This window comes from Mustela putorius, unplaced genomic scaffold (assembly GCF_011764305.1).
Source record: "Mustela putorius furo isolate JIRA1106 unplaced genomic scaffold, ASM1176430v1.1 tig00537248_pilon_pilon_pilon, whole genome shotgun sequence".
NCBI classification, from domain to species: domain Eukaryota; kingdom Metazoa; phylum Chordata; class Mammalia; order Carnivora; family Mustelidae; genus Mustela; species Mustela putorius.
The window spans coordinates 7290688-7316756 of record NW_025422387.1 but is presented as its reverse complement, the minus strand read 5'-3'; the positions used below and the strand labels follow the sequence as shown (position 1 = coordinate 7316756).

At 42.1% G+C, this 26069-nt stretch overlaps 1 protein-coding gene across 2 annotated transcripts in view; it reads left to right on the top strand.

Moving 5' to 3' along the window:
* Positions 1 to 3116: 3116 nt before the first annotated feature.
* NAA25 (N-alpha-acetyltransferase 25, NatB auxiliary subunit) overlaps positions 3117 to 26069 on the top strand; it is a 73916-nt gene continuing 50963 nt past the window's right edge. Inside the window, exons 1-5 of one of the 2 annotated variants that reach the window (XM_004753267.3) lie at positions 3117 to 3268; positions 16289 to 16374; positions 17324 to 17462; positions 20544 to 20662; positions 25652 to 25726. In XM_004753267.3, the coding sequence (XP_004753324.2) occupies positions 3211 to 3268; positions 16289 to 16374; positions 17324 to 17462; positions 20544 to 20662; positions 25652 to 25726 (477 nt within the window). In that variant the 5' untranslated portion in view covers positions 3117 to 3210. The remainder of the gene's footprint in view (positions 3269 to 16288; positions 16375 to 17323; positions 17463 to 20543; positions 20663 to 25651; positions 25727 to 26069) is intronic. The other variant, XM_045073581.1, reaches the window with a different exon arrangement.

The following is a 26069-nucleotide window of genomic DNA, read 5'->3' as shown; positions in this document are numbered from 1 at the left end:
CACAAATTTCATCCCAGACTGTGTGATCTTGGGCAACTTACCTAATATCTCTATGTTTCAAAATTCTCATTTTATTTTATTTTATTTTTTTAATATTTTATTTATTTATTTGACAGTGAGAGATCACAAGTAGGCAGAGATGCGGGCAGAGAGAGAGGAAGGGAAGCAGGCTACCCGCTGAGCAGAAAGCCCGATGTGGGGCTCGATCCCAGGACCCCGAGATCACGACCCGAACCGAAGGCAGCGGCCCAACCCACTGAGCCACCCAGGCGCCCCCAAAATTCTCATTTTAAGATGAAGATTGAAAAGGTACCTATTCCACCAGTTTGAAAAAGTGAAGTGAGAAGGTGTATGTGAAAGAGCTTGGCACAGTCTCTGGCACAGTGTTCATTAATGTACTTTGATTATTGTTATTATCATCACTAGTTCTTTTCTAGGAATGCATATTTAAATTTTATTTTATTTTATTTTTTTTTTTTTAAGATTTTATTTATTTATTTGACAGACAGAGATCACAAGTAGGCAGAGAGGCAGGCAGAGAGAGAGGAGGAAGCAGGCTCCCTGCTGAGCAGAGAGCCCGATGCGGGACTCGATCCCAGGACCCTGAGATCATGACCTGAGCCGAAGGCAGCGGCCCAACCCACTGAGCCACCCAGGCGCCCGCATATTTAAATTTTAATAGTAATTGTTAACTTGCTGTTATTGTAGATCCTAAAGACTTCTGATGGGTGCCTGGCTGAGTCAGTGGGTAGAGCATGCTCTTTTTTTTTTTTTTTTTAAAGATTTTATCATCCATTTGGCAGAGAGAAAGAGAGCATGCAGGGGGAGGAGCAGGGAGAGAGAAAGGGAGAAGCAGACTCCCCATGGAGCAGGGAGCCTGATGCAGGGCTGCATCCCAGGATCTTGGGATCATGACTTGATGTGAAGGAAGCCACCTAACGGACTGAACCACCCACGTGCCCCATTTTCCTTCTTTCTTTCTTTTTTATTTTGTGTGTGTGAATCTTGATCTCAGAGTTGTAAGTTCAAGCCCCATACCGGGTGTAGAGATCACTTAAAAATAAAATCTTAAAAAAAAGTAAATAAAAACTTTTGATCTAGATCCTTTAATTAGTATTTTTTCTTTCTTTCTTTTTGTATTTTAAGATTTTATTTATTTGTTCGAGAGAGAGAGCATGCACACGCAGGGAGAGTGGCAGGCAGAGGGAGGAGTGGGCTCCTTGCTTAGCAGGGCAAGGAGCCCGATGTGGGATAAATCAGTATTTTCCAAAGTGTGGTCTTCATCTTTTTTTTTTTTTTTTTAAGATTTTATTTATTTGGGGCGTCTGGGTGGCTCAGTGGTTTGGGCTGCTGCCTTCGGCTCGGGTCATGATCTCAGGGTCCTGGGATCGAGCCCCGCATCGGGCTCCCTTGCTCCGCAGGAAGCCTGCTTCCCTCTCTCTCTCTCTGCCTGCCTCTCTGCCTACTTGTGATCTCTGTCTGTCAAATAAATAAATAAAATCTTAAAAAAAAAATAAATAAAATCTTAAAAAAAAAAAAAGACTTTATTTATTTGTCAGAGAGAGGGAGAGAGAGAGAGCACAGGCAGAAGAATGGCAGGCAGAGGCAGAGGGAGAAGCAGGCTCCCTGCTGAGCAAGGAGATCGATGTGGGACTCGATCCCAGGACGCTGGGATCATGACCTGACCTGAAGGCAGCTGCTTAACCAACTGAGCCACTCAGGCGTCCCCAAAGTGTGGTCTTCAGATTGAATTAGCATCTCTTGGAGTAGAATCCAGGAAACTCATGTTTATCAAGTTTCCCAAGGGATTCTGATGTGCACTGAAGTTGGAGAATCATTTTCTTGGACACTGAAAAAGCCAAGAAAGGAAGAGGGAAGGAACTTCAGTAGAAGGGGTCAACCCCAGCTGGTGAAGGCTGACACAGGGGACATTGCAGTGCAGGGGATTACTCTGGTTCTCTACTCAGAAAGACCTGAGTTTGAATCTAGTGACTAGTGTGGCCTTAACTTAGGTTATGACTCTACTGAGCCTGGCACACCCAAGTGGCTCCATCCCTCTCCAAGTCTTTGATAATTAACACTTTATCAGCTAGGATTTCCCTGACCACATTATACATATAAAATTGCATCCCTCTTCCACTCCCCAGTCCCTGTTCTACTTTTCTCATTATCATTTATCATCATCTAATATGCTATTTTGTCTGTCTCTTCCACTACAAGTAAATCTCCATGAAAATTTTATTTATTGATGTAGCCTGGCACATAATAGGCATTCAATAACTATGTGTTGTATGAATTTAATTACTTTTACCCTCCAGTTTTACTGAGGTTTAATTGACAAACTGACTGGATTACTATGAATCTAGGATGCTTCTTAGCTGGTTGAACCCAGGAGAGGGCTGAAGAGATCTTGAACTTTTCAGGCAGATTTTTACTGTAGATTCGCACCCCCCCCCCTTTTTAAAAAGATTTTATTTATTTAACAGACAGAGATCACAAGTAGGCAGAGAGGCAGGCAGAGATAGGAGGAAGCAGGCTCCCCACCGAGCAGAGAGCCCGATGAGAGGCTCGATCCCAGGACCCTGAGATCATGACCTAAGCCGAAGGCAGAGGCTTTAACCCACTGAGCCACCCAGGCGCCCCTCCCTCCCCCTTTTTAAATAAGCTCTCTGCCCTACCTGGGGCTTGAACTCATCAACCCCAAGATCAAGAGTCTCATGCTCTACAGATTGAGCCAGTCAGGCACCCCTGATCAGACCCCTTTTCCCCCACAGTTCCTTGGGTCAGTCTCCCAGAGGAGTTCCTGGTTCCTCAGCAGTTGGTCACAGACAAGTCTAACTGGTTCTCCTTTGGACACAGGGGATAAATACGACCAGCGGGAGCAGCTGAGCTCAACTTTGACCAAGAGTTTCTTCCCTCCTTTCCTCACTACCCAGTACGTGACTCCGAAGGGATTTCAATACCAACAGCCGTCTCTTCCAACCTGGTTGATTCCATCCGGCAAAAGGAGAGGAAAGATTCCTAACGAAGAACCCATCGCCGTACCCGTAGCGGTCCAAGGAGCTCGGGGGCTTCCGCTTCCGCGCAAGGGCGGTCAATCGCGGCTCTGCGACTATCGCGATAGAAGAGCGAGATCGGCGCTGGCCCTTTAACAGCCCCTTCCCGAGGGCCTGCCCCGCGCGTGCGCACTGCGGTTCTGCGCTTGTCATCATGGCGACGCGGGGCCATGTGCAGGACCCTAACGACAGGCGCCTCCGGCCCATTTACGGTGAGTGCCTGGGGCCAGCCTGTTATCGGCCGGACGCGTCGAGGGCTGTTGAGGCCAGGGCGAAGGTCCGGGAGGGGCGCTGAGGGGGCGGGCGCGGAGCTGGCGGATGCGAGGGGCTGACCGCGCGGGCCTCTAGGCCGCAGCCACCCGCCTCGCGTAGGCGCCGGCCCGGCCTTCCTGCGCCCTGCGGTGGCAGCGGCGCAGTCCAGGCAGCGTCAGGTCGGCAGAGCCGGCCCGACGTGCAGGCCCTGTGAGACACACACTCGCTGAGACGTGCGCTGCCCGCAGGCTGCGTTGTTAATGCCACATCAAAGAAGACCCAGAATCTCAGATGGAAAGCGTGAGGGTGCGACACTCTTATTTGAGGGAAAATTCCTCACCGAAGACTTTTTTACTTCCGAGAACCCGGTCTAGGGGGTTGTCTAACTAGCTGTACTCGGTGCACATGGAGAAACATGTCCAAAGAGGGGAAGGGGCTGATGCAAGGTCACCCAGATCGAGTCAGGAGCAGGCCGTATTGGAGGCTCCCAATCAAGAGCTCTTTAGTGGAGAAACAGCTGCTCTGGGCGCACGTGGGAGGCGGGGTGGGGGGGGGTCGTGGGCCCAAAATAGCGGTGAAGAGACAGTGTTAGCTCTTGTCAGACGGGCATGCAGGGCTGCTGCAGGGCTTTTCCTTTCTGCAGCTTCCCTTGTGCTTGCTAAATGGATCCCCCTCCTTAACGCCCTCAGACTTTAAGACCTTGATGTCACCCTCCTACCCGGCTGTGAAAAATCAAAAGATTTGAGTCAGGGAGAAACACCTTTTCGGTAACCGAGATGCTCTGTAATTGAGCAGTGGCCCTTTTCCTCTCTCTCCTCATAGATGGTTGGTTTATCTTAGTGAACAATGAGGAAGGCTTCAAGGTCAGTGGTTTTTGCCAAATTAGACCTCGAGCTTATAGTGTAAATGTTACTGAATGGAGGTCTCTCCACATGACTGACATCATTCAACATTTTTGGAGGGGGGGGTGACGTTATTTCTGGCACAGTTGGTCCTGCTTTTAAAATTTGTATGATGCTTTACTCACATCTCATTTGATTTTAGCAGCAACCCTTTGAGGTAGGAAATAATAGCTAACGTGTGTAGACCGATCATTCTGTCATTCTCTGTTATTGACCCTTAACATGGCTTATCTCATTTAATATAAACACATTCTCCTGAGGTGGGTAGTTTCTTCCAGTCCTGCAAATCCCTCCCCCCACCTTTTTTCTCCCCACAGATGAGGAAAATGAGGCATTGTTGATGTTGTCTAATTTTCCTAAGGTCACTCAGCTAGCATTTGATGGAGTAGGATCTGAACCCCAGTGTCCCAAGCTCACCCTCTTCACCACTGCTAGAAAATACCTTACTTTGAGCTGAAGACACTGACTTGCCAAAGGTCACACTGGTGGTGAGTTGCAGAGATAGGACTTTCTTTCCATTTCCCCGTGGTGTTTGTTACCATACCCTCCAGTATATATTTTCAGAGGGCAGGAATGAAATAAGGATGATTGAAGGGAGGAACTGAATCTAGCCAGGGTTCACAATTTCTGGCTTATTATGGCTCGGCAGCAGGAACTGTTTGCAGACTTTTTTTTTTTTTTTCTTTTTTTTTAAGATTTTATTTATTAATTTGAAAGAGAATGAGAGAACATGGGAGGGGGAGGTTCAGACTCCCTGCTGAGCAGACAGCCCAATGCGGGACTCCGTGTGATCATGACCTGAGTGGAAGGCAGTCGCTTAACCAACTGAGCCACGCAGGCTCCCCCACCTTTTTTAGAGTTTTATTTATTTATTTAAATAATCTCTTTACCCATCATGGAACTCGAACTCAACCACCTGAGATTGACCCTGAGATGGAGCGGCTTTCTCCTCCTACTGAGTAGCCAGGTGCGCCCTACCCCCACCTTGAAACTAAAAAGATTCGGTACTTTCCCTTTTTTTAATTTAAATTCTAGTTAACTAACATGCAGGACAGTATTGGTTTCAGGAGTAGAATTCAGTGATTCATCATTTACATATAACAAACACCCAGTGCTCATCATAACAAGTGCCCCCTTTAATACCCATCTAGCCCATCCCCTACCCACAAGATTAAGTACTTTTTTTTTTAAGATTTATTTATTTACTTATTTGACAGAGAGAGAGATCACAAGTAGGCAGAGCAGTAGGCAGAGAGAGAGGGGGAAGGAGGCTCCCCGCTGAGCAGGGAGCCCCTTGCGGGGCTCAATCCCAGGACCCTGAGATCATGACCTGAGCCAAAGGCAGAGGCCTAACCCACTGAACCACCCAGGTGCCCCTTTTAAAGATTTATTTACCTATTAGAAAGGGAGAAAGCACTCAGATGCTCGGAGGAAGGGGGATGTTGGTGGGGGGAGAAGCAGAGGGAGAGGGAGAAAAAAGAAACCCAAGTAGGCTCTGCATATGGAGCCTGACTCAGGGTTCAATTCCAGGATCTCGAGATCATGACCTGAGCTGAAATCAAGAGTCTGATGCTTAGCTGACTGCGCCATCCTGGCGCCCTCAAGATTCGGTATTTTTGAGAATAATTGGATTTCTAAAATTGGCTCTTGAGGACCAAAGAAAATGCCTTTGGCATCCCATAAGTCATTTAGAAATAAGTGTTTTGAACTACCCAGTAAGAAAAACCTTGTTCATTTCATGTTGCTAAATATTATTATATGTTAACTAGAAGTGACAGGTTGTATTGTCAAAACTGAAGCCAGAATTATGTAGCTTTTGTTAAAGTTAAATGGGAAGAGTATTAGAAATTTTCAAGAGTTCCAAGGCAATTAATATCAATTGGCAGGAATAGGAAAAGAGAGGGTACCAGCTGCCCTTGACTAATGCACTTTTGACCTCCAAACTTTGGGATAGCCCCTGCTTTTGTGTTTGAATATATTAGTACCCCTAAACCACTGTTGTTCCTTGAATTCATTAGCTATTAAATAAAAAGCTTATGTTTAGTAGGTAGTGCTTGCCCACCAGCCAGAAGTTCAACAACTGTCAGCATTAATAGAGTGCTTATTTGTATGCTAACTGTCCAATAGGTAGTAAGATTATTGTGATCCTAGTAGTAATTTAAAGGCTGGAGATTAACTTGCTCAGAGTTGCAGCTGGGAGTTGTAGATCTGGATTTTGAACACATTTTACTGAGTTCAGAATTAGCAGCGTCACTATCTTTGTACAGCATTATTTGTACTGTCAAGGTTTTAGCATTTTACAGCTGTTGGAAACTTGCCTGTGACCTCAGCTTTTGCTGAATATTGTTTAGGATAGACAGGACTGTACGGGTGATTAACTGTGAAATTGTGGTAAGTTGAGATGTGATGGGTTGAAATTATGTTTTTAGTGTTTAGGTTTTGGAATAACTTTTCAGAAGCTCATTAGTTGAAGCAATTTCAGAGTGCTTTTCATTACTCATAAATTGGTTTAGGTATTATATTTTTAGTGTTTGAAAACCACACCTGACCTTACCAGAACACTTACTTTATTCATTTTCCTTTTGCTAAAATTACTGTCTTGTGCTATGTGGTTCTTTACAGATTTTGTACTCTGACATGACTTGGTGAGCCCAGTGCCTTTTTTCTACCATTATTATTAATTTAAAAATGTTTTTAGTGGTTTGGGGACAAGCAGGGTGGAAGTGATGGTCAGGTATGGCATGTCATAAATTTGTGTAGAATACAGGAATTGCTAGGTAAGCAATTGTAAAATAGGTTTCAAAGAAAAAATATTCCCATAGTTTTTAGAATGCACATACACATTTTTACTTACTTTCTGGCACACAGTCTTTTGTTCTAATCTTTTACTGGCTTCCAGTGTTGCCGTAGTCTGGGTCAGATGTAATATACTTCCTAGCTGTGTTTCCTGAATGATAATGACTTCTTAGAGTTAAGACATTTCCCTTTGGTGCCTGGCCAACTCCAGGTAATTATTCTGCTGTAGTTCATTAGTAAATGCTTGTTAAGTCCTCAGTCCAGTGTGGTACTTATTCTGAGCCTTCTGTTGGGCATTGTTAGCCCTGCGAGTTTTGTCCTGTTTTTCATCAGGAGTGGCAGGGCATCTTGGTGAGTGAAGATTAATCTTGCCCTTCTTTAGAAAAGTCACTTGGTATAACCTGTTTTCTTTTTTTGAAATTATGACCATTTAAAAGGGTCTGACTTAGACCTATACATTCTAAAGCATTTTAGACTTAATGATTTGCATGCACAGAAAATTCTTAGAAGAGCAGTGCCTGGTTGGCTCAGTCCTTAAGTGTCTGCCTTAGGCTCAGGTCATGATCCCAGGGTCCTGGGATTGAGCCCTGTGTTGGCTCCCTGCTTGGTGGGAAGCATGCTTCTTCCTCTCCCCCTGCTTGTGTCCCTCTCTCGCTCTCTCTGTGTCAAATAAATAAAATCTTTAAAAAATACATGTTAATAAAAAAAATAAAATCTTAAAAAAAAAAAAAGGAAATTCCTACAATGAGTAGAGCATAGTGGGAGCATAGGGCAGGATTAAGAGACTAATCTTTTCATGCTATGCTCCTATGAACTGTTAGGATTTTTTAAAATTATTATTTTTAAACTGTGGCTTGCGCTGTTTTTGTTATTTAAAAAATTAGTTGGGGCACCTTGGTGGCTCAGTCAGTTAAACATCTGACTCTTGGTCTTAGCTCAGGTCTTGATCTCGGGGTCATGAGTTTGAGCCCTGCATTAGGTGCCATGCTGAGTGTGGAGTGGAGCCTCCTTAAAAAAAACTTAATGGAGGGGTGCCTGGCTCGCTCAGTTGGAAGAGCATGCAGCTCTTGATCTTGGGGTTGTGGGAGTTCAAGCTGTTGAGGATGTAGAGATTACTTAATAACTAAAATTTGAGGGGCACCGGGGTGGCTCCGTGGGTTAAAGCCTCTGCCTTCAGCTCAGGTCATGATCCTAGGTTCTTGGGATCAAGCCCTGCATCAGGCTCTCTGCTCAGCGGGGAGCCTGGTTCCCCCTCTCTTCTGCCTGCCTCTCTGCCTACTTGTGATCTCTCTCTGTGTCAAATAAATAAATCAAATCTTTAAAAATAAATAAATAAAACTTGAAAAAAGAACAAAGCTTTACAAAAATTAGTTGACATGTGTGTGTGTGTGTTTTAAGATTTTATTTATTTGACACAGAGAGACAACAGCGAGAGAGGGAACACAAGTGTGGGGAGTGGAAGAGGGAGAAGCAGGCTTCCTGCTGAGCAGGGAGCCCGATGCAGGACTGGATCCCAGGACCGAGGGATCATGACCTAAGGTGAAGGCAGATGATTAACGACTGAGTCACCCAGGCGCCCCTAGTTGAAAGATTTTTAAAAAAATAGTATGAAGCCATCATTAATGATTGGTTCTTGGAACTTACTGTTGTGGTCAATTTTGTATGCATGTCATTTTCCTGATAGACTGCTCAATTTTTAGAAGACTGTCTTTTTCCCCCCTGTATGGTTTGTTCATTTCTCTATTCCTTTCTTCATTGACCTTATTTATTGAGGGCCCAATATGTGCTAGGCACAATGTAGATTCAGGGAATGAGTGAGTACCAAACAGCACAGCAGAGACATGGTTTCTGCTTTCAAGGAGCTTGTTTCTTAAAAATAATGGTACACATAATCATTACACTTGTGTTAAGAGCTTTTTTTTTTAAAAGATTTTATTATTTGAGAAAGACTGCGTGTGCACGCGCGCATGCGCACACACAAGCACACATGAGTGGTAGGGAGAGGGAGAAGCAGAGCAGGCAGCCATGGGGCTCAGTCCCAGGACTTGGGGATCATGACCTGAGCCAAAGGCAGATGTTTAACTGAGCCACCCAGGTGCTGTGTTAAGAGCTTTGAAGGAAAAATGTCGGTTCCCGTGAGTGCATACAATATGGGCATCTGAGCTGTCAGGGACAAGACAAGAAAAGGTTCCCTGTGGAAATGACGTTTTACTTTGAACGTGGAAGAGGAGAGGTTAGGCAGTATGGGGGAAGTATGTAAAAAGGAGCTTGCTCCACCCGAGGACCTAGGAAAAGGCTTGTGTGTTGGCACTGCAGAGATTGGTTGAGATGAGGCTACTGTGGTAGACCGCATCAACTTTGTAAGCCATTTTAAGAATTTTGAAATTTGTTTTAAAGATAAATGGGGAGCAGTGAAGAGATTTAACCAGGAGAGTGAGGTGTTCAGACTTGCAATTTAAAAAGATAGCTCTGGGGTGCCTGGGTGGCTCAGTGGGTTAACCCACTGAAGCCTCTGCCTTCAGCTCAGGTCGTGATCTCAGGGTCCTGGGATCGAGCCCCACATCGTGCTCTCTGCTCAGCAGGGAGCCTGCTTCCTCCCCCCCCTCTCTGCCTGCCTTTCTGCCTACTTGTGAGCTGTCAAATAAATAAATAAATAAAATCTTAAAAAAAAAAAAAAAGATAGCTCTGAATACCCTGGGGGAAATAGTTTAAAAGAGGGCAAATGTTGGGGCACCTGTTAAGCGTCTGTCTTCAGCTTAGGTCATGATCCCAGGGTCCTGGGATCAAGCCCCGCATCAGGCTCCCTGCCCAGAGGAAGGCCTGATTCTCCCTCTCCCACTCCCCCCTGCTTTGTGTTCTCTCTTTTGCTGTGTCCCTCTCTGCCAAATAAAATCTTAAAAAGGGTGGGGGGCAAATGTAGGCTGTGAGGTGATTGGTTAGGAGGCGTCATTCCTTTTTAAATTTAACCCTCCCAGTCATCTTGGGAGTAGTAGGTATTTAACAACATTTGTTGACTGGAGGAATGTTTAACCTACAATTTGTATTCTTGGTAAAAGCAAGGCTCCTATTCTAAAGCATTTAGAATTTTAAGCAAAGATGGAGCTATGTTATATTCAGTCTTTTTTTTTTCTAAATTGTAGCAATATCTTTAGTAGTGTTTGAAGCTCTTCTAGGAAGTGGAAACATTGCAGGTTGTCATCTTAGCTGCTTTAGAGAATTTCACTACAGCTGCAAGTACCCAGAGCCTAAAGCCTTGCTCGCTTGCTTGCTTGCTTACTTTCTTTCTTTTTGGCAAAACTGACTCTCTCTCTCGTTTTTTTTTTTTTTTTTTGTAAGGATTTTATTTATTTACTTGACAGAGATAACAAGCAGACAGAGAGGCAGGCAGAGAGGAGGAAGCAGGCTCCCTGCTGAGCAGAGAGCCCGATGGCGAGCTCAGTCCCAGAACTCTGGGATCATGACCTGAGCCAAAGGCAGAGGCTTTAACCCACTGAGCCACCCAGGCGCCCCTGGCTCTCTCTTTTTTAAAGTAAGCTCTATGCCTGACATGGGGCTCAAACACATAACCCCTGAGATCAAGAGGTGCATGCTCCATAGACTGAGCCGTGAGCCAACCAGACACCCAAGACTGGCCTCTTTCTTAATATCAGTATCCCTAATTGTGATTGGACAAATTAATCCCAGGACCTCTTCTACCCGGCAGACAGAGAGGCCTGCCTGTGTCAGGGTCTACTGTTGTCTGCATATATAAGGAAGCTTCACTTCTCTTCAAATTGTTACCCAGGATGGTGGCTGGTTCAGTCATTTAACAGATTTTGATAGTCTGTTGCCAATAATTTAACCCAGTATTTCCCAAATTTCTATCATTCTTCTAGCCAGCTTTATTATAGTACTATCTGTACTATTAATTACTTAGAATTTTTCTCTAATTTGATTTTTAACTTAAATTTATTTTAAAATAACCTATCGGGGCGCCTGGGTGGCTCAGTGGTTTAAGCCTCTGAGGTCATGATCTCAGGGTCCTGGGATCAAGCCCCACGCCAGGCTCTGCTCAGCAGGGAGCCTGCTTCCCCCTTCTCTCTATGCCTGTCTCTCTGCCTATCTATGATCTCTTGTCTGTCAAATAAATAAATAAAATATTAAAAAAAGATGAAAACAAAACAAAGTTGTTAAAGGTTTAACTAGATTCTGATATTTGTGTAGCTGAATCTGAAGTCTGTTCTTTGCTGTTAAAAGAAAAAACATTAGGGGCGCCTGGGTGGCTCAGTGGGTTCAAGCCTCTGCCTTCGGCTCAGGTCATGATCCCAGGGTCCTGGGATCGAGCCCCGCATTGGGCTCTCTGCTCGGCAGGGAGCCTGCTTCCTCCTCTCTCTCTCTGCCTGCCTCTCTGCCTACTTGTAATCTCTGTCTGTCAAATAAAATAAATAAAATCTTTAAAAGAAAATGAAAGAAAAAACATTAGTATTAAGAGGTGGCTGGCTCAGTTGGAAGAGCGTTCAACTCTTGATCTTGGGGTTGTGAGTTTGAGCCCATGTTGAGTGTAGAGATTACTTACTTGATTGATTTAAAACGATTTTATTTATTTGACAGAGAGAGAACACAAGCAGGGGGAGTTGTAGAAGGAGAAGCAGGCCTCCCTCCGAGCAGTGAGCCAATGTGGGACTAAATCCCAGGACTCTGCAATCATGACCCAAGCTGAAGGCAGCTGCTTAACGACTGAACCACCCAGGCGCCCTGAGAAAGAGAATCTTTTTTTTTTTTTTTTTTAAGATTTTATTTATTTATTTGACAGAGAAATCACAAGTAGATGGAGAGGCAGAGAGGGAAGAGAGAGAGAGAGAGGGAAGCAGGCTCCCTGCTGAGCAGAGAGCCCGATGCGGGACTCGATCCCAGGACTCTGAGATCATGACCTGAGCCGAAGGCAGCGGCTCAACCCACTGAGCCACCCAGGCGCCCGAGAAAGAGAATCTTAAGCAGGCTCCACACCCAGTAAAGAGCTGGACGTGGGGCTCACTCTCATGACCCTGAGGTCATGACCTTAGCCAAAATCAATTTGGAGGCTTAACCTATAGAGCCACCCAGGGACTCTGGGATATCATTTTTATTGACCTATTTTCTCCAAGGGTTACATAATTTATATTCTAGAGTCAGGAATGTAAAATGAAAATAGACTTTTCCCTTCTAGGCATGTAGGAAAGGGGAGCCTGACAGCAGACTGGCTGAATATAGTGATACAGTGGAGTGTCTTAGTTAAACTTTTGAGTGCAAGGAGCAGAAACCCATTGACACAAGCTCTAGTGAAGGGGGCTTGTTGTAAACCCTGGTGGGAGCCTAGAGCACGAATGTAGTATTCAGCGTTTGATGGAAACTGGAGAGAGCTGTCCGGATCTAAAGTTTTAAAAATTTATTTATGTCAGTGAGAGAGCACAAACAGGAGGAGTGGCAGAAGGAAAAGCAGGCTCCCCACTGAGCAAGGAGCCCAACGCGGGACTTGATCCCAGGACCCTGGGATCATGACCTGAGCCAAAGGCAGACACTTAACCGACTGAGCTGTCCAGGCATTCCTAAAGCTTTTCCCCCTCCCAATTTCCCCTGAACTTTTATCTATGTGTGTTTATTCTCTGCTGGGTTCTTCAGACTACCCTTTTTTTTTTTTTTTCCTTTTTTTGCTTACTCATGAGTTTACCAGGGTTCACCATGTTGGCTTTGTGGCCACACCAAGATGTGATCTCTCCCTACAAGCTTCAATTAGTTAGCACTTCCCTGACCCCAATCCTTTGATAAATATAAGTGACATTTTTAATACTTTTATAAATGTTATGTGAATGAAGAGGTGAGATAACTCCTTTTCTTTACTGCGCAGCAACTAACTTGCATCCCCTAAGGCTTCTTCAAAATGGAAATTCTGGAGCTGCCAATGGTAATGTCAGACTCAAAATATTTATTCCTTCCAGATGAGGTTCCCATAGTTTCCTGACTCTTTGTGACTCAGTGTTGCAGTTACAGTTTACTAGGGAAGAAACCTGATTTACCCTTGGGTCAAATATCCACCCCATTGGGTGGAGTTCCAAGGTCTAGACATGGTCATCCTATCCTGCTCCTGCAGTAGACGCAGTAGGAACCATTCCCAGAGAAGAGGGCATGGGCAGGTAGGTGTAGAGGGAAAAGTTAAATGCCTTTGTAGTCCTGACCGCTGGTCTCATCCTTTATGGGCACATCTTCAGAACTGGGTTCTCATTACAGATGAAATTACTCTTCAGGTATGCTCAAAGAACCTGGAGTCTTACAGGAATGAGTCAGAAGTACCTTAGAACTGACTCAGAAAGAGATCAGCCCAAGAGAAAGTATCCTTTATTGAGCTGAAATAAATGTCAGGTATTTCCCGTAAGGACAAATGATGGCATATTGGCTGGGCTATTTAAGAAAACTGGTGTTAGATATTTGGGTAGTTAAGCCAAGATAGTATGCTTTTAGTGTTTTCTGGTTCTCCAGTCTCTCCACCCGAATATTAGGTGTTTTTTTCTAGACTGCACTTGCATCCACAGCGAGTCGGTCTCTCTTTGACCTTCCTCCCTATATTGTGATTACGTCAAAAGTAGGGCTTCTTAATCTCTTCACCTAGCATTCTTGGTGTTCGTCTGTGTTATGGCATTGAAGAAAGACCGAAGAGATGAAACTCATGGGTTCCTGTAGCTCTGTTTTAAGTTTTAGTCTAGTATTCATTGGAGGAAAATGGAATTCGTTAGGTAAAATGATAGTTTTTCTGTTTTGTGGGGTACTCTGGGCCACCAGTGGCATAGGTTATTTGAGTTGTTTATGCTTCCTTTGTTCCTTGCTGATTTGGGACTTTGATAGAGTGGGACCATAAGAGGTAGTAGATTGTGAACTGGCCTGCATTCGGTCATCTTTCTATAATTAGAATTGACAGCTATCACCCTTGTTGCCCACCTGTAACACTTCTTACTTTCCTTCTCTGGAAATGAATCTTTGTGTGTATGCACACACACGCACACATTTTATTAATGTGCCTTATTTGTTAGAGCAGTTTCAGGTTTACAGAAACTTGAGGGAAAAATGCAGAGTTCCTGTGTATTCCCACAATCCCACTCCCTCCCCCCAGTTTACTCTGTTGTTAATATCTTGATTTACTATGGTACTTTGTTTCAGTGGCAGGGCCACTAGGATAGGTCAGTGTTGTTTCTTTTTTTAAAGATTTTATTTATTTATTTGAGAGATAAAAAGCATGAGAGGGGAGAAGATCAGAGGGAGAAGCAAACTCCCCATGGAGCTGGGAGCCCGCTGCAGGACTCGATCCTGGGACTCTGGGATCATGACCTGAGCTGAAAGTGGTTGTAGTTGCCCAATCAACTGAGCCACCTAGTGCCTAGGTCTTTTTTTTCTTTTCTTTTTTTTTTTTTTTTTAAGATTTTGTTTATTTGTTTTTGAGAGAGAGTAAGCACAAGCAGGGGAAGGTGTAGAGGGAGAATCAGATTCCTCACTGTGCGGAGAGCCCAATGCAGGATTCGATCCCAGGATCCTGGGATCATGACCTGACCCATCCAGGTGCCCTGATAGGTTATTTTTAACTAATGTCCATAGTTTGCTAGTTTACATTAGCATTTATTCTTTGTGTTGTATCTTCTGTATTTTTTTTTTTTTTAAAGATTGTATTTATTCATTTGAGAGAAAGGGATCACAAGTAGGCAGAGAGGCAGGCAGAGAGAGAGTGGGGGAAGCAGGCTACCCGCTGAGCAGAGCCGGATGTGGGGCTTGATTCAAGGAGTTTGGGATCATGACCTGAGCTGAAGGCAGAGGCTTTAACCGACTGAGTCACCCAGGCGCCCCTTCTGTGGGTTTTGACAAAAGTATGATGAATTATATCCATCATTACAGAATCATACAGAATAGTTTCACTGCACTAAAAATCGCCCGTGCTCCACACATTCATCCTAACCCCAGCCCCTGGTAATCACTGATTGTTTCATTGTCTCTATACTTTTTGCCTTTTCCAAAATGTCATGTAATTGGAATCATAGAGTATGTAGCCTTGTCAGATTGGCTTCTTTCACATAGCAATATGCATTTAAAGTTCTCCAGTGTTTATTTGTCCTTATTTCTTTTTATCACGGAATAATATTTCATTGTATGGGTGTGTCACAGTTCGTTTATTCATTGGCCCTTTGAAGGACATCTTGGTTGCTTCCAGGGTTTGGTAGTTGTGAATAAAACGGCAATAAACGTTTATGTGCAGATTTTTGTATGGAGGTAAGTTTTCAGCTTATTTGGGTAGATACCAAGGAGCACGATTGTTGATCACATGGCAGAGTATGTTTAGCATTTAAAGAAACTGTCAGACTGTCTTCCAAGGTGGATATACCATTTTACCTTCCCAGCAGCACGGAGAGGTGCTGTTACTCCATGCGCTCACCAGCATTTGATCTGTAACTTATTTTGAGTTATCTGTGTCTCATCTGCCCCGCACTGATTTGGGACTTTGATGAGCCAAGAGGGATCAGGAAGTAGTAGTAGGTTGTGGACTGACCTGTTTTAGAATTGACAGCTACCACCATTTCCCATTTATGACACTTCTCATCTTCTTCTAGATCTTCTAATCTGGAAATGAATCTTTGCTTTTGTTAGACTTGGATAATAATTGATTCCTTTTTCCTTACCACAATTTTATAACAGGTCCGAGAGATGACTACAGATAAGATTGTATTCTGTACCATCCTAGCCATTTAAAGTTAAAATTGGCACCATGATTTTTTTTTTTTAAAGGTTTTTTATTTATTTACTTGAGAGAGAGACAGTGAGAGAGAGCATGAATGAGGAGAAGGTCAGAGAGAGAAGCGGACTCCCCATGGAGCTGGGAGTCCGACGCGGGACTCGATCCCGGGACTCCAGGATCATGACCTGAGCCGAAGGCAGTCGTCCAACCAACTGAGCCACCCAGGCGTCCCTGATTTTTTTTTTTTTTTAAAGATTTTATTTATTTATTTGACAGACAGAGATCACAAGTACGCAGAGAGGCAGGCAGAGAGACAGGAGGAAGCAGGTTCCCTGCTGAGCAGAGAGCCCTATATGGGGCTCGATATGGGGCTCGATCCCAGGATCCTGAGATCATGACCCGAGCCGAAGGCAGAGGCTTAACCCACTGAGCCACCCAGGTGCCCCCATGATGTTTTTAATACTGAATTAAAATACTTTATGAAACATCTCATACCAGCCTATGCATTTTTCTTGTCAAAGGAATATAACAACTATCATAATTTGTTTTCATAGATTATCTTGATAATGGTAATAATAAAATGGCAATTCAACAAGCAGATAAATTGTTGAAGAAACATAAGGATCTTCATTGTGCTAAGGTAAGGTCATTTGCTCTGGAGTTACTTGTATTTGGTGGGTTATATATTATAATCTTAAAAGGGAATAAGTGTGAAATCTGTTTAGTGACTCTGTTTTTTCAGGTTTTTTTAAGCAGGCTCCATGCTTAGTGTGGAGCCCAGCGCAGAACTTTCATCTCTGAGATAAAGAGTTGCACACTCCACCAACTGGGCCAGCCAGGCACTTCTCTAAGCCATTTATTTTTCTGATTACTTAAATGCCATAAATAGTATTTAATTAAAAGCTTACTATTTGTTTCTTTGGATATTTTTGACATAATTTAGCTAATATAATTATCTTATATTGATAGGCTTTATTTTTTAAGCTGTGTTTCGCCTTTATTTTTTTTAAGTAGGTTCCAGGCCCAGTGTGGGATTTAAACTCAACCTTGAGACCGAGCACTGTATGCTCTACAGACTGACAGCCAGGTGCCCCTTTTGTGCCATCTTAATATTACCGAAATAGAAAAGAATCATTTTTTTTTTTTTTTTTTTAAGATTTTATTTACTTGACAGAGAGAGTCACAGCGAGAGAGGGAACACAAGCAGGGCACGTGGGAAGAGGGAGAAGCAGGCTTCCCGCTGAGCAGGGAGCCCAGTGCGGGGCTCCATCCTGGGACCATGAGCCAAGCCGAAGTCTGATGCTTAATGACTGAGCCACCCAGGTGCCCCAGAAAGAATCTTGATGTGCTGAAATTTTTAGTAAAATATGGTTTACTTGATTAGCAGCCTAGGTGTACCTTACAGCTTATCTTGTGTTTTCAAGTTGGCCTTCTTTGGCTCATTTTTTTTTTTTTTTTTTAAGATTTTATTTATATGACAGTGAGGGAACACAAGTACAGGGAGCAGGAGAGGGTCCCCTCTGAGCAGGGAGTTTGGCTTATATTTTCATTTCTGTCCTTTTAAAACTAATGTTTTTCCTGTGTATCAGGTTTTAAAGGCAATTGGTTTACAGAGAACTGGAAAGCAAGAGGAAGCCTTTACCTTGGCACAGGAGGTGGCGGCCCTTGAACCCACAGATGACAACTCGCTACAGGCACTGACTATTCTTTACCGGGAGATGCATCGACGTGTGTTTCTTTTTACTGTTTTTAATACTGAGCTGAAGTTTTTTGTTTCTTTCCTTTTCTGTTTTCTTAAGATTTATTTATTTTAGAGAGAGAAAGCATGTAAGGGGGGGAGGGGCAGAGGGAGAAAAGAGAGACACTCTTAAGCAGGCTTCATACCCAGCTTGGAGCCCAAGGTTGGGCTCCATCTCATGACCCTGAGATCATGACCTGAGCTGAAATTAAGAGTTGGACTTAACTGACTGAGCCACCCAAGTGCCCCAAGGTTTTGTTTATTTCTGATTGAGTTCTGTATTTGTTTCTTTTTGTTTGTTTGTTTTTTTAAGATTTTGTTTATTTGTCTTACAGAGATCCCAAGTAGGCAGAGAGGCAGGCAGAGAGAGAGGGGGAAATAGGCTCTGAGAGCCTGAGCAGAGAGCCCGATGTGGGGCTCGATCCCAGGACCCCGGGATCATGAACTAAGCTGAAGGCAGAGGCTTTAACCCACTGAGTCACCCAGGCACCCCGGATTTCTGTATTTGTTCATTTGACTAATCACTCGTGTTTTGAGTGGATGGCGATAGGCAAAATAATGCATTGACCAGGATTTACAAAGACTGCAGGCAAAAAGGATATTTTACATGTATAGTACCCTGAATTGGAATGAGAACTTGAGGTCAATTTATGACATTTTGATTTACTAAATGGAAGAGTTACCCTTTTTTACTATTTGATATGGAAAATTTCAAACATAAAAAAACAGAGCAGAATAATAAATCTCACTATCCACCTTAAGCGATCATATCACATGGCAAATTTTATCTGTATCCCATCCCCCTGCTAGATTATTTCTAAGCATATTCTATGTAGTCTACCATTTCACCTGTAAATAAAGTTTTTTGTTATTAATTTCTCAAATTTTTTATTATGGAATGATATATATCTTCCATAGTACATATTATAGAAGGCACATTTTACATAACACTAGAATACTTGGTATGGAATAATGAACATTCATGAATCCACCAACCAACTTAAGAAACAGAGCATCCCCTATACTGACAGATTCCTGTGTGTGTTCCCTGTCAGTTTCACTTCCCCTTTCACATTCCAGCAAGTACTTGCTTTCTTAAATATATTTTATTATCTTGCTTTTAAAAAATCTTTATCACATTTGTTTTCCTAAGTAATACTTTATTAATTTTGCTCAGTTTTGACTTAAAACGTTTTGCCCTCGGGGCACCTGGGTGGCTCAGTTGGTTAAGCATCTGCCTTCAGCTCAGGTTATGATCCCAGAGTCCCAGGATTGAGTCCACATTGGGCTCCCTGCTCAGCGGGGACTCTGCTTCTCCCCATGCTCCTCACCCAACTTGTGCTGTCTCTCATTCTCTTTCTCTCAAATAAATGGATAAAATCTTAAAAAAAAGTTTTGCCCTCAAACTGTCATGTTGTGTACCTTAAAGTATACAATTTTTGTCAGTTATTCCGCAATAAAGCTGGAAAGAATAAAATTTTGCCAACCTAGTGGATAGAAATGTTACTTTATAGTTTTGTTATTCATTTTTTTAAAAGATTTTATTTATTTGAGAGAGAGCGAGCGCACGCAAGCAGAAGGGGAAGGGGCAGAGGGAGAGGGAGAAACAGACTTCCCGTTGAGCAGGGTGCCCAGTGTGGGGCTTGATACCAGGATTCTGGGATCACGACCTGAGCTGAAGGCAGACACTTAACTGACTGAGCTACGCAGGCACCCCTTGTTTTTCATTTTTATAAAAAGACAGAACTTAAGAGTTGGGGATTATATCTGACTATTTCGGGATTATGTTGATTGAGAGATACGGTTTCTCCCCGTGTTTTTTAAAAAATCATTTATTTCACAAATAATGTTTCTCTGTGAAAAGTATTGTATCCAAGTCAAAGATGAAAGGGGGTCTCTCTGCCCCTGTGTTACTCACAGTCTATAAGGGGAAATTTCATTGGTAACTGGTTGGCTCAGTCAGTAGAGCATGTGACTCTTGATCCTCAGGGTCGTGGGTTCAAGCCCCATATTGGATGTAGAGCTCAATTATTATTATTATTTTTTAAAGATTTTATTTATTTATTTATTTATTTTTTTTTTAAAAGATTTTATTTATTTACTTGAGAGAGAGACAGTGAGAGAGCGCATTAATGAGGAGAAGGTCAGAGAGAGAAGCAGACTCCCCATGGAGCTGGGAGCCTGATGTGGGACTCGATCCCGGGACTCCAGGATCATGACCTGGGCCGAAGGCAGTCGTCCAACCAACTGAGCCACCCAGGCGTCCCTTTATTTATTTATTTGACAGAGAGAAATCACAAGTAGATGGGAGAGGCAGGCAGAGAGAGAGAGAGGGAAGCAGGCTCCCCGCCGAGCAGAGAGCCCGATGCGGGACTCGATCCCAAGACCCCGAGATCATGACCCGAGCCGAAGGCAGCGGCCCAACCCACTGAGCCACCCAGGCGCCCCTGTAGAGCTCAATTAAAAAAAAAAAAAGGAAATTCATGAATGTATTCTACATTATGTGTTAATAAATGTTTTAAGAGACTGACTTACAAAATTTAGAGATGGCAGAAGGAAGCTGTGATCAGACTGGGTGGAGGTGCAGAGACGGTGTTCAGGGAAGGATTACATTTGAACTTTCACAGTTCCTTGCAGTGAGGATAACATTTGAGCTGGGTCTTGGTCTTGGATGATGTTCACTGAGTAGAAAAGAGAAGAAAGGAGAATCCAGGCAGAGGGAACAGAGTAAAGGTATGATACAGCGCAGGGGTTCTGCTGGAGCTACAGATAGTTCAGCGTGCTGGAACACTAAGTGCTGTGGGAAATAAGTACGAAGGAGACAAAGAGGCTGAATCCTGAGGGGTCTTACTTATCTTGTAAATGTGTTGGGAGGCCTGAGCTATTTCATGCTTCATCAGCTAACATGCAACCAAGAGAAGAGTAATGATCAGATGAGGCAAAACAAATACTTTCTTCTTCCTTAGTGACAAGAGACCTCTATTTCCTCCAAAGGGGGGAAAAGTTAAATGCTGTTAAGATTTAAGGTATGCTTCAATAATTAAAGAATATCCTATTTCTCTTTATCCTAGCGGAGTTAGTTACAAAACTCTATGAGGCAGCTGTGAAGAAAGTTCCCAATAGTGAAGAGTATCACTCTCACCTCTTCATGGCTTATGCCAGAGTGGGCGAATATAAGAAAATGCAACAGGTAACTTGATTCCAAATCTCCTGGACTGTGGGATTTGCCATTAGATACAAGTCTCCTTAAATGCGACTTAATTGTAGGAATGTGTGTGCATGTATGTGGATGTTTGCATCTGTGTGTAGAGCTGAATCTGTGTTTGTGTGTGGAAATCAGGGAGATACTTTCTTTGTGTGTGGGTGTGTTTCTTTGTGTGTTTTAAAGATGAACTATATTCAAGTTCTTTGTTTTATTTGGGGGAAATCTGGTTGTTCTTTGGTGTCCTGGTGGTATGTTTTCTTTGGTTCTGGTAAGTTGGCTTCAGATTGTCCCGGTGCATGAGATTGCTGTTGTATTTTCAGAAAATGAGCAGAAATCCCAGAACAAAAAATGAACAGACTGTAGAAAGATTGAAGTTTGCATCAACTTTGTAAATTTAACTCCTTGTAGCCTGTTGAGATTTTTAAATCCACCGGGGAAAACTCCCCAATCTTTGGATATTTGTCTTTTTCGCCAGAGGTAGCTTATTCTCCAGTTAGCACATTTTAGATGTTCCATGTATTTAGATGTATTTGGAATAGTGGGTGGGTAAAGTCAACATCCCAGAGAAGTGAAACTGTTAAGCCCATAAAGGGTTATGATGTCAAACTAGTATTTTTTTAGAAATGGCTTTGTTTGTGGTTATGATTTTTTCTGAGAGCAAGGCTTTCTTACTTGTGTTTCTTATTCTTTACTTGGAATATCAGACTATCACAGTAGATAAATTAGGGAGCATGGAAGATACTATATTGATATAAATCCTTTCTCCTTAAAATTAATCTTTGTATTTCTTTATAAAAGTTTTTAAATTACAAGGTTTTTTTCCCCCAATTAAAATTTTTTGAAGGTGTTTTATTTACTAATGGATTTTGTTCTCAGGAAAAATATGCAGAGATTATAATTTTTCTTTTAACGTAAAATGAGTATAATTTTTAAATTGGCAACAGTAACATGTATTTATGTATGTAAATCTTTAATATTTTTACTTCTGTGCTTGCTTTGGTAGCACATACAAAGGAATTTTTACTTCTAGGAATGTTTTAAGTAAAATATATTAAATGTCCATTAATACAGGTAGAGTTAAAGGAATTATGCTTCATCCACATGGTAGAATAAAATACAACACCCTACTTCCCCTCGAATAGTACTATGTCTCTGTCTTATATCTCTAAGGGAATGTACTAAAATGTTACCAGGATATAGGCCTATGATACTTTTCTTTCTCTTAATTTCTTTTTTTTAGGTATATGTTAATTTTATGATCCCACAAAACATATTTTTGAACTATGTTTATTATATATACATGCAGTAAAATAACAAAAAGGACAAGTATGTGCAATGACAATATTAGGGTAAATTTTGAATGAAGGAGAAAGTTGAACTTTACATGTTGGCAGAGATACACATATACTTTTGCATCCTGCTCTTTGGAGCCACTGCTTTGATGTGGCTTAATAGTCATTAATCCTTTGTATGTTGTAGCTATAGCTTGTTTTTTTGTTGTTTGTTTTAAAGATTTATTTATTTGAGAGAGAGAGAGAGTGAGCAAGAGAGAGAAGTGGATCAGGGGGAGGGGCAAACGGAGAGGGAGAAGCAGACTCCTCTGAGCAGTAAGACATGGGGCTTGATGACATGCGGCTCGATTATAGGACTCTGGGATCATGACTTGAGCCAAAGGCAGACACTTAACCAAAGGAGCCACCCAGGCACTCTGTGATAGCTTGTTTTACATTCTTCCATGCTAATATATTGGAAGAATGGAGCATTTCGGTGTTCAGTGTTTCAGAATGAAATGTCTTATTTTTGTTTTCTTCTTTCGCTGCTTAAGATAGTTACAGTTTCTTAGTTTTTGTGTATGTTTATTTTGAAAGTGATATGTCAGTCTGGGTAGAAGGTAGTTTACAAATTAAATGTCATGTTTCTTGAGCGTGAGCATTTTTGTTTTGTTCACTGTGGAATCTTCAGTGCCTAGAATAGCATCTACACAATAAATTATTGATAATTGAATGATTTGCATTAACTTGTGGAGGTAAAAAAGTGAGGGAAGCCAGGGAATCAGAAAACTTAAGGATTTCTGCTGTCCCAAATGACATCCCTGGCAGGTAATATTTAAAATCATCTTTATTTTTTTTAAAGATTTTATTTATTTATTTGACAGAAAGAGAGAGAGAGTGAGAGATCACAAATAGGCAGAGAGGCAGGCAGAGAGATAGGGGGAAGCAGGCTCTCCACTGAGCAGAGACCCCGATGCAGGGCTCAATCCCAGGATCCTGAGATCATGACCTAAGCCAAAGGCAGAGGCTTAACCCAGGCACCCCTTAAAATCATCTTGAATGAAGATTTGCTATGGGTTCAAAGGTGATTGGACTTTTCTTTTTCTATAATGACATTCCTTCGTTTATTTGTTTTTTGACATCCCTGTATTGTCTCTCCAGTTCACAGCAGTGTTTTTTATTTTTTATTTTTATTTTTAAAAAAGATTTTATTTACTTATTTATTTGACAGACAGAGACTACAAGTAGGCAGGGGGCAGAAGCAGGCTCCCGGCCAAGCAGAGACCCCAATGTGGGGCTCGATCCCAGGATCCTGGGATCATGACCTGGGGCTAAGGCAAGAGGCTTTAACCCAGTGAGCTACCCAGGTGCCCCCCCCCCCTTTTAAAGATTTTATTTATTTATTTGACAGAGAGAGAGAGAGCACAAGCAGGGTGAAAGGCAGAGGGAGAGGGAGAAGCAGACTCCCTGCAGAGCAGGGGAAGCCTAATACAGGGCTGGATCTCAGGACTCTGGAATCATGACCTGAGCTGAAGGCAGTGGCTTAAGCAACTGAGCCACCCAGGTGCCCCTCACAGCCTTGTTTTTTAAACTTGTGTGTCTTCAGAAGTTTTCTGTATCAGCAGAGTATCAGTATTTGCAGGCATGAAATTTTTGTCTTTTTTTTTTTGTATGAAAAGTTCATATTAATTTATATTCTCCTTTTTTATTTCTGTATGTCATTATAAAAATGTTTTCTTTCCCCAGATGGTCAAGTAAAATTGGTTTTCCAGCACTTTTCATTCCATTCCTCCAGGGTTTGATGTTAGAAGCAGGGACCTTAAGTCATCTTAGACTCTCCTTTTGTTTGATTTTCTTTTTTTTTAAAGATTTTATTTATTTGTGAGAGAGAGAGGGAAAGCAGGGGAGAGCATGAGCAGGGGGAGGTACAGAGGTAGGGGGAGAAGCAGACTCTCCACTCAGCAGGGAGCCTTAGGCAGGGCTCCATCCCAGGACCTTGAGATCATGACCTGAGCCAAAGGGCAGATGCTTAACCGACTGAGCACCCCCCCACCCCCAGGTGCCCTTTAGACTCTCCTTATTCTGTATTGTCCATTTTGTCTCTAAATCATCTTGACTCTTTCTCTACAGTGTCTTTGATCTACCTCATCCTGGTTTAGTTCCTCATTGCCTCATCTCCTATTTTTTTCCTTCATGGTACAGCTAAAATACTCTTTCTAGAAGAATATAGATGTGTACATGTCACTCCCTTACTCTATATAACAGACTCCTTTTTGAGTGCTTTACAACCATGTTATCTGTTACCCTTTGGCCCTTTCCCCCTACCAGTCCTCTTAATCCTTATTTATAGCCAAACATCCTGTTTTTTTCTTGTCAACATGTCTTTTCTTTCTTTAATATTTTTGTTCAGATTCATTTTGCTTCTACCTGGAATTGATTCACTCATTTAGCTGCTCACTCCAAATATTTGTGTATATGTATCCTTAACCCCATCTTTGCCTGTAGACATTTTGTTCGACCTTCAAGGTTCATGTGAAAGACTGCTACTTTGAAGAAGACTTTATGATTAAATTCCCTTCCCCTCTTTCCTTTAAAAGAAAGAAAAAGAAAGGAATGAACAAACTTAACCATGCCTTTTTTGGAAACAAAAAAAGCATTGTATTTTTGTATAGGATGTTTATTTTTTTGCCAAGTATTATTTTAGTCATTTGACTATTTGTCTTATCACTTTCCCTAGCTTGCTTTTTTTTTTTTTTAATAAAGATTTTATTTATTTATTTGACAGACAGAGGTCACAAGTAGGCAGAGAGGCAGGCAGGGCAGAGAGAGAGGAGAGGAAGCAGGCTCCCTGCGGAGCAGAGAGTCCGACGTGGGGCTTGATCCCAGGACCCTGGGACCATATCTGAGCCAAAGTCAGAGGCTTAACCCCCTGAGCCACCTAGGCACCCCACTTTCCCTAGCTTTTAAGTGTGTTTGGGACCAGGACTCAATTTTTGTATCATGGGCAGGTATTAATAGACATTCCCTTCCACTTAATAGGGACTCCATGTAATTTTTCAAGTGGATTGAAGATAGGCAAAAGATTAAAAAAATGGTAACAGAGACAATTAGCTGAGTTCTTAGAATTGATTACTAATTGGCTAATTATGGGCAGATTCTCAGTTATACATGAATAGATCTATTTTGTTCCTTGTTGCCATGTCCCTGCTTTTAAGTATTTCATATTGTACATTTCACAAAGAAAGGGTTCAGTTCTGGTTAATGGTATTTTGAAAGAACCTGATTGTTTTCCTAACCTAGGAATTACTATTTTTTAAATAATGTCAGAGATAAGTTTTCTGATTTTAAGTTTAAATATACTGTCTGGATTTTTTTATTTGTTTTACTATAACTGGTTTGTACAGTATTTTTAGGTAAGTTTGTTGGTGTACATTCATAAGCCAAATTGTGTTTGTTGGTAGTCTGTCAGAACCATATTGGATTACTATGCTTTCCAAAAATAATGGCTTTTAATTTGAAGAAATCTGGTTCAAAAGGTGAAATATTCCTGATGATATAAAAATTCACCTTTGTGATTACCTATATTGGTATCCATAGAAAATACCCATCAAATCACTAGGCACTTAAAGTAACTATCTAGATCTTTAATTGCCCTCTGTATGATGTTTTCTAAATTAAGTATTTATGGCTCTCTGTCTTTCAGGCTGGCATGGCTCTATATAAAATTGTCCCCAAAAACCCTTATTACTTTTGGTCTGTGATGAGCTTAATTATGCAAGTGAGTATGGTATTTAGAATGGGATTGAGATTTGTTTTTATTTTTGTGTATAGTTATTTGTCCTTGTCTTCTGAACAGCTTGGGTAATGTGTTGCATCATGTGTCAAACAGAGACTCTACATACTGTCAGTTGACTTTTTGAGTTGGGGGGTTTGGTATTTATTCCTCATGAGTTGGTATATCGGTTTATTTGTGTGTAGCACAGACTGTATTTCCCCTGAATCTTAGATCCATTACTGGATTATTTGATTAAGTATGAGCCTCGAAATATTTGATATTTTGCTTGAGGTTTTTCTTTAAGACAATACTGTTTAGTGAACATGTTATTGAACTGGATGGCCTT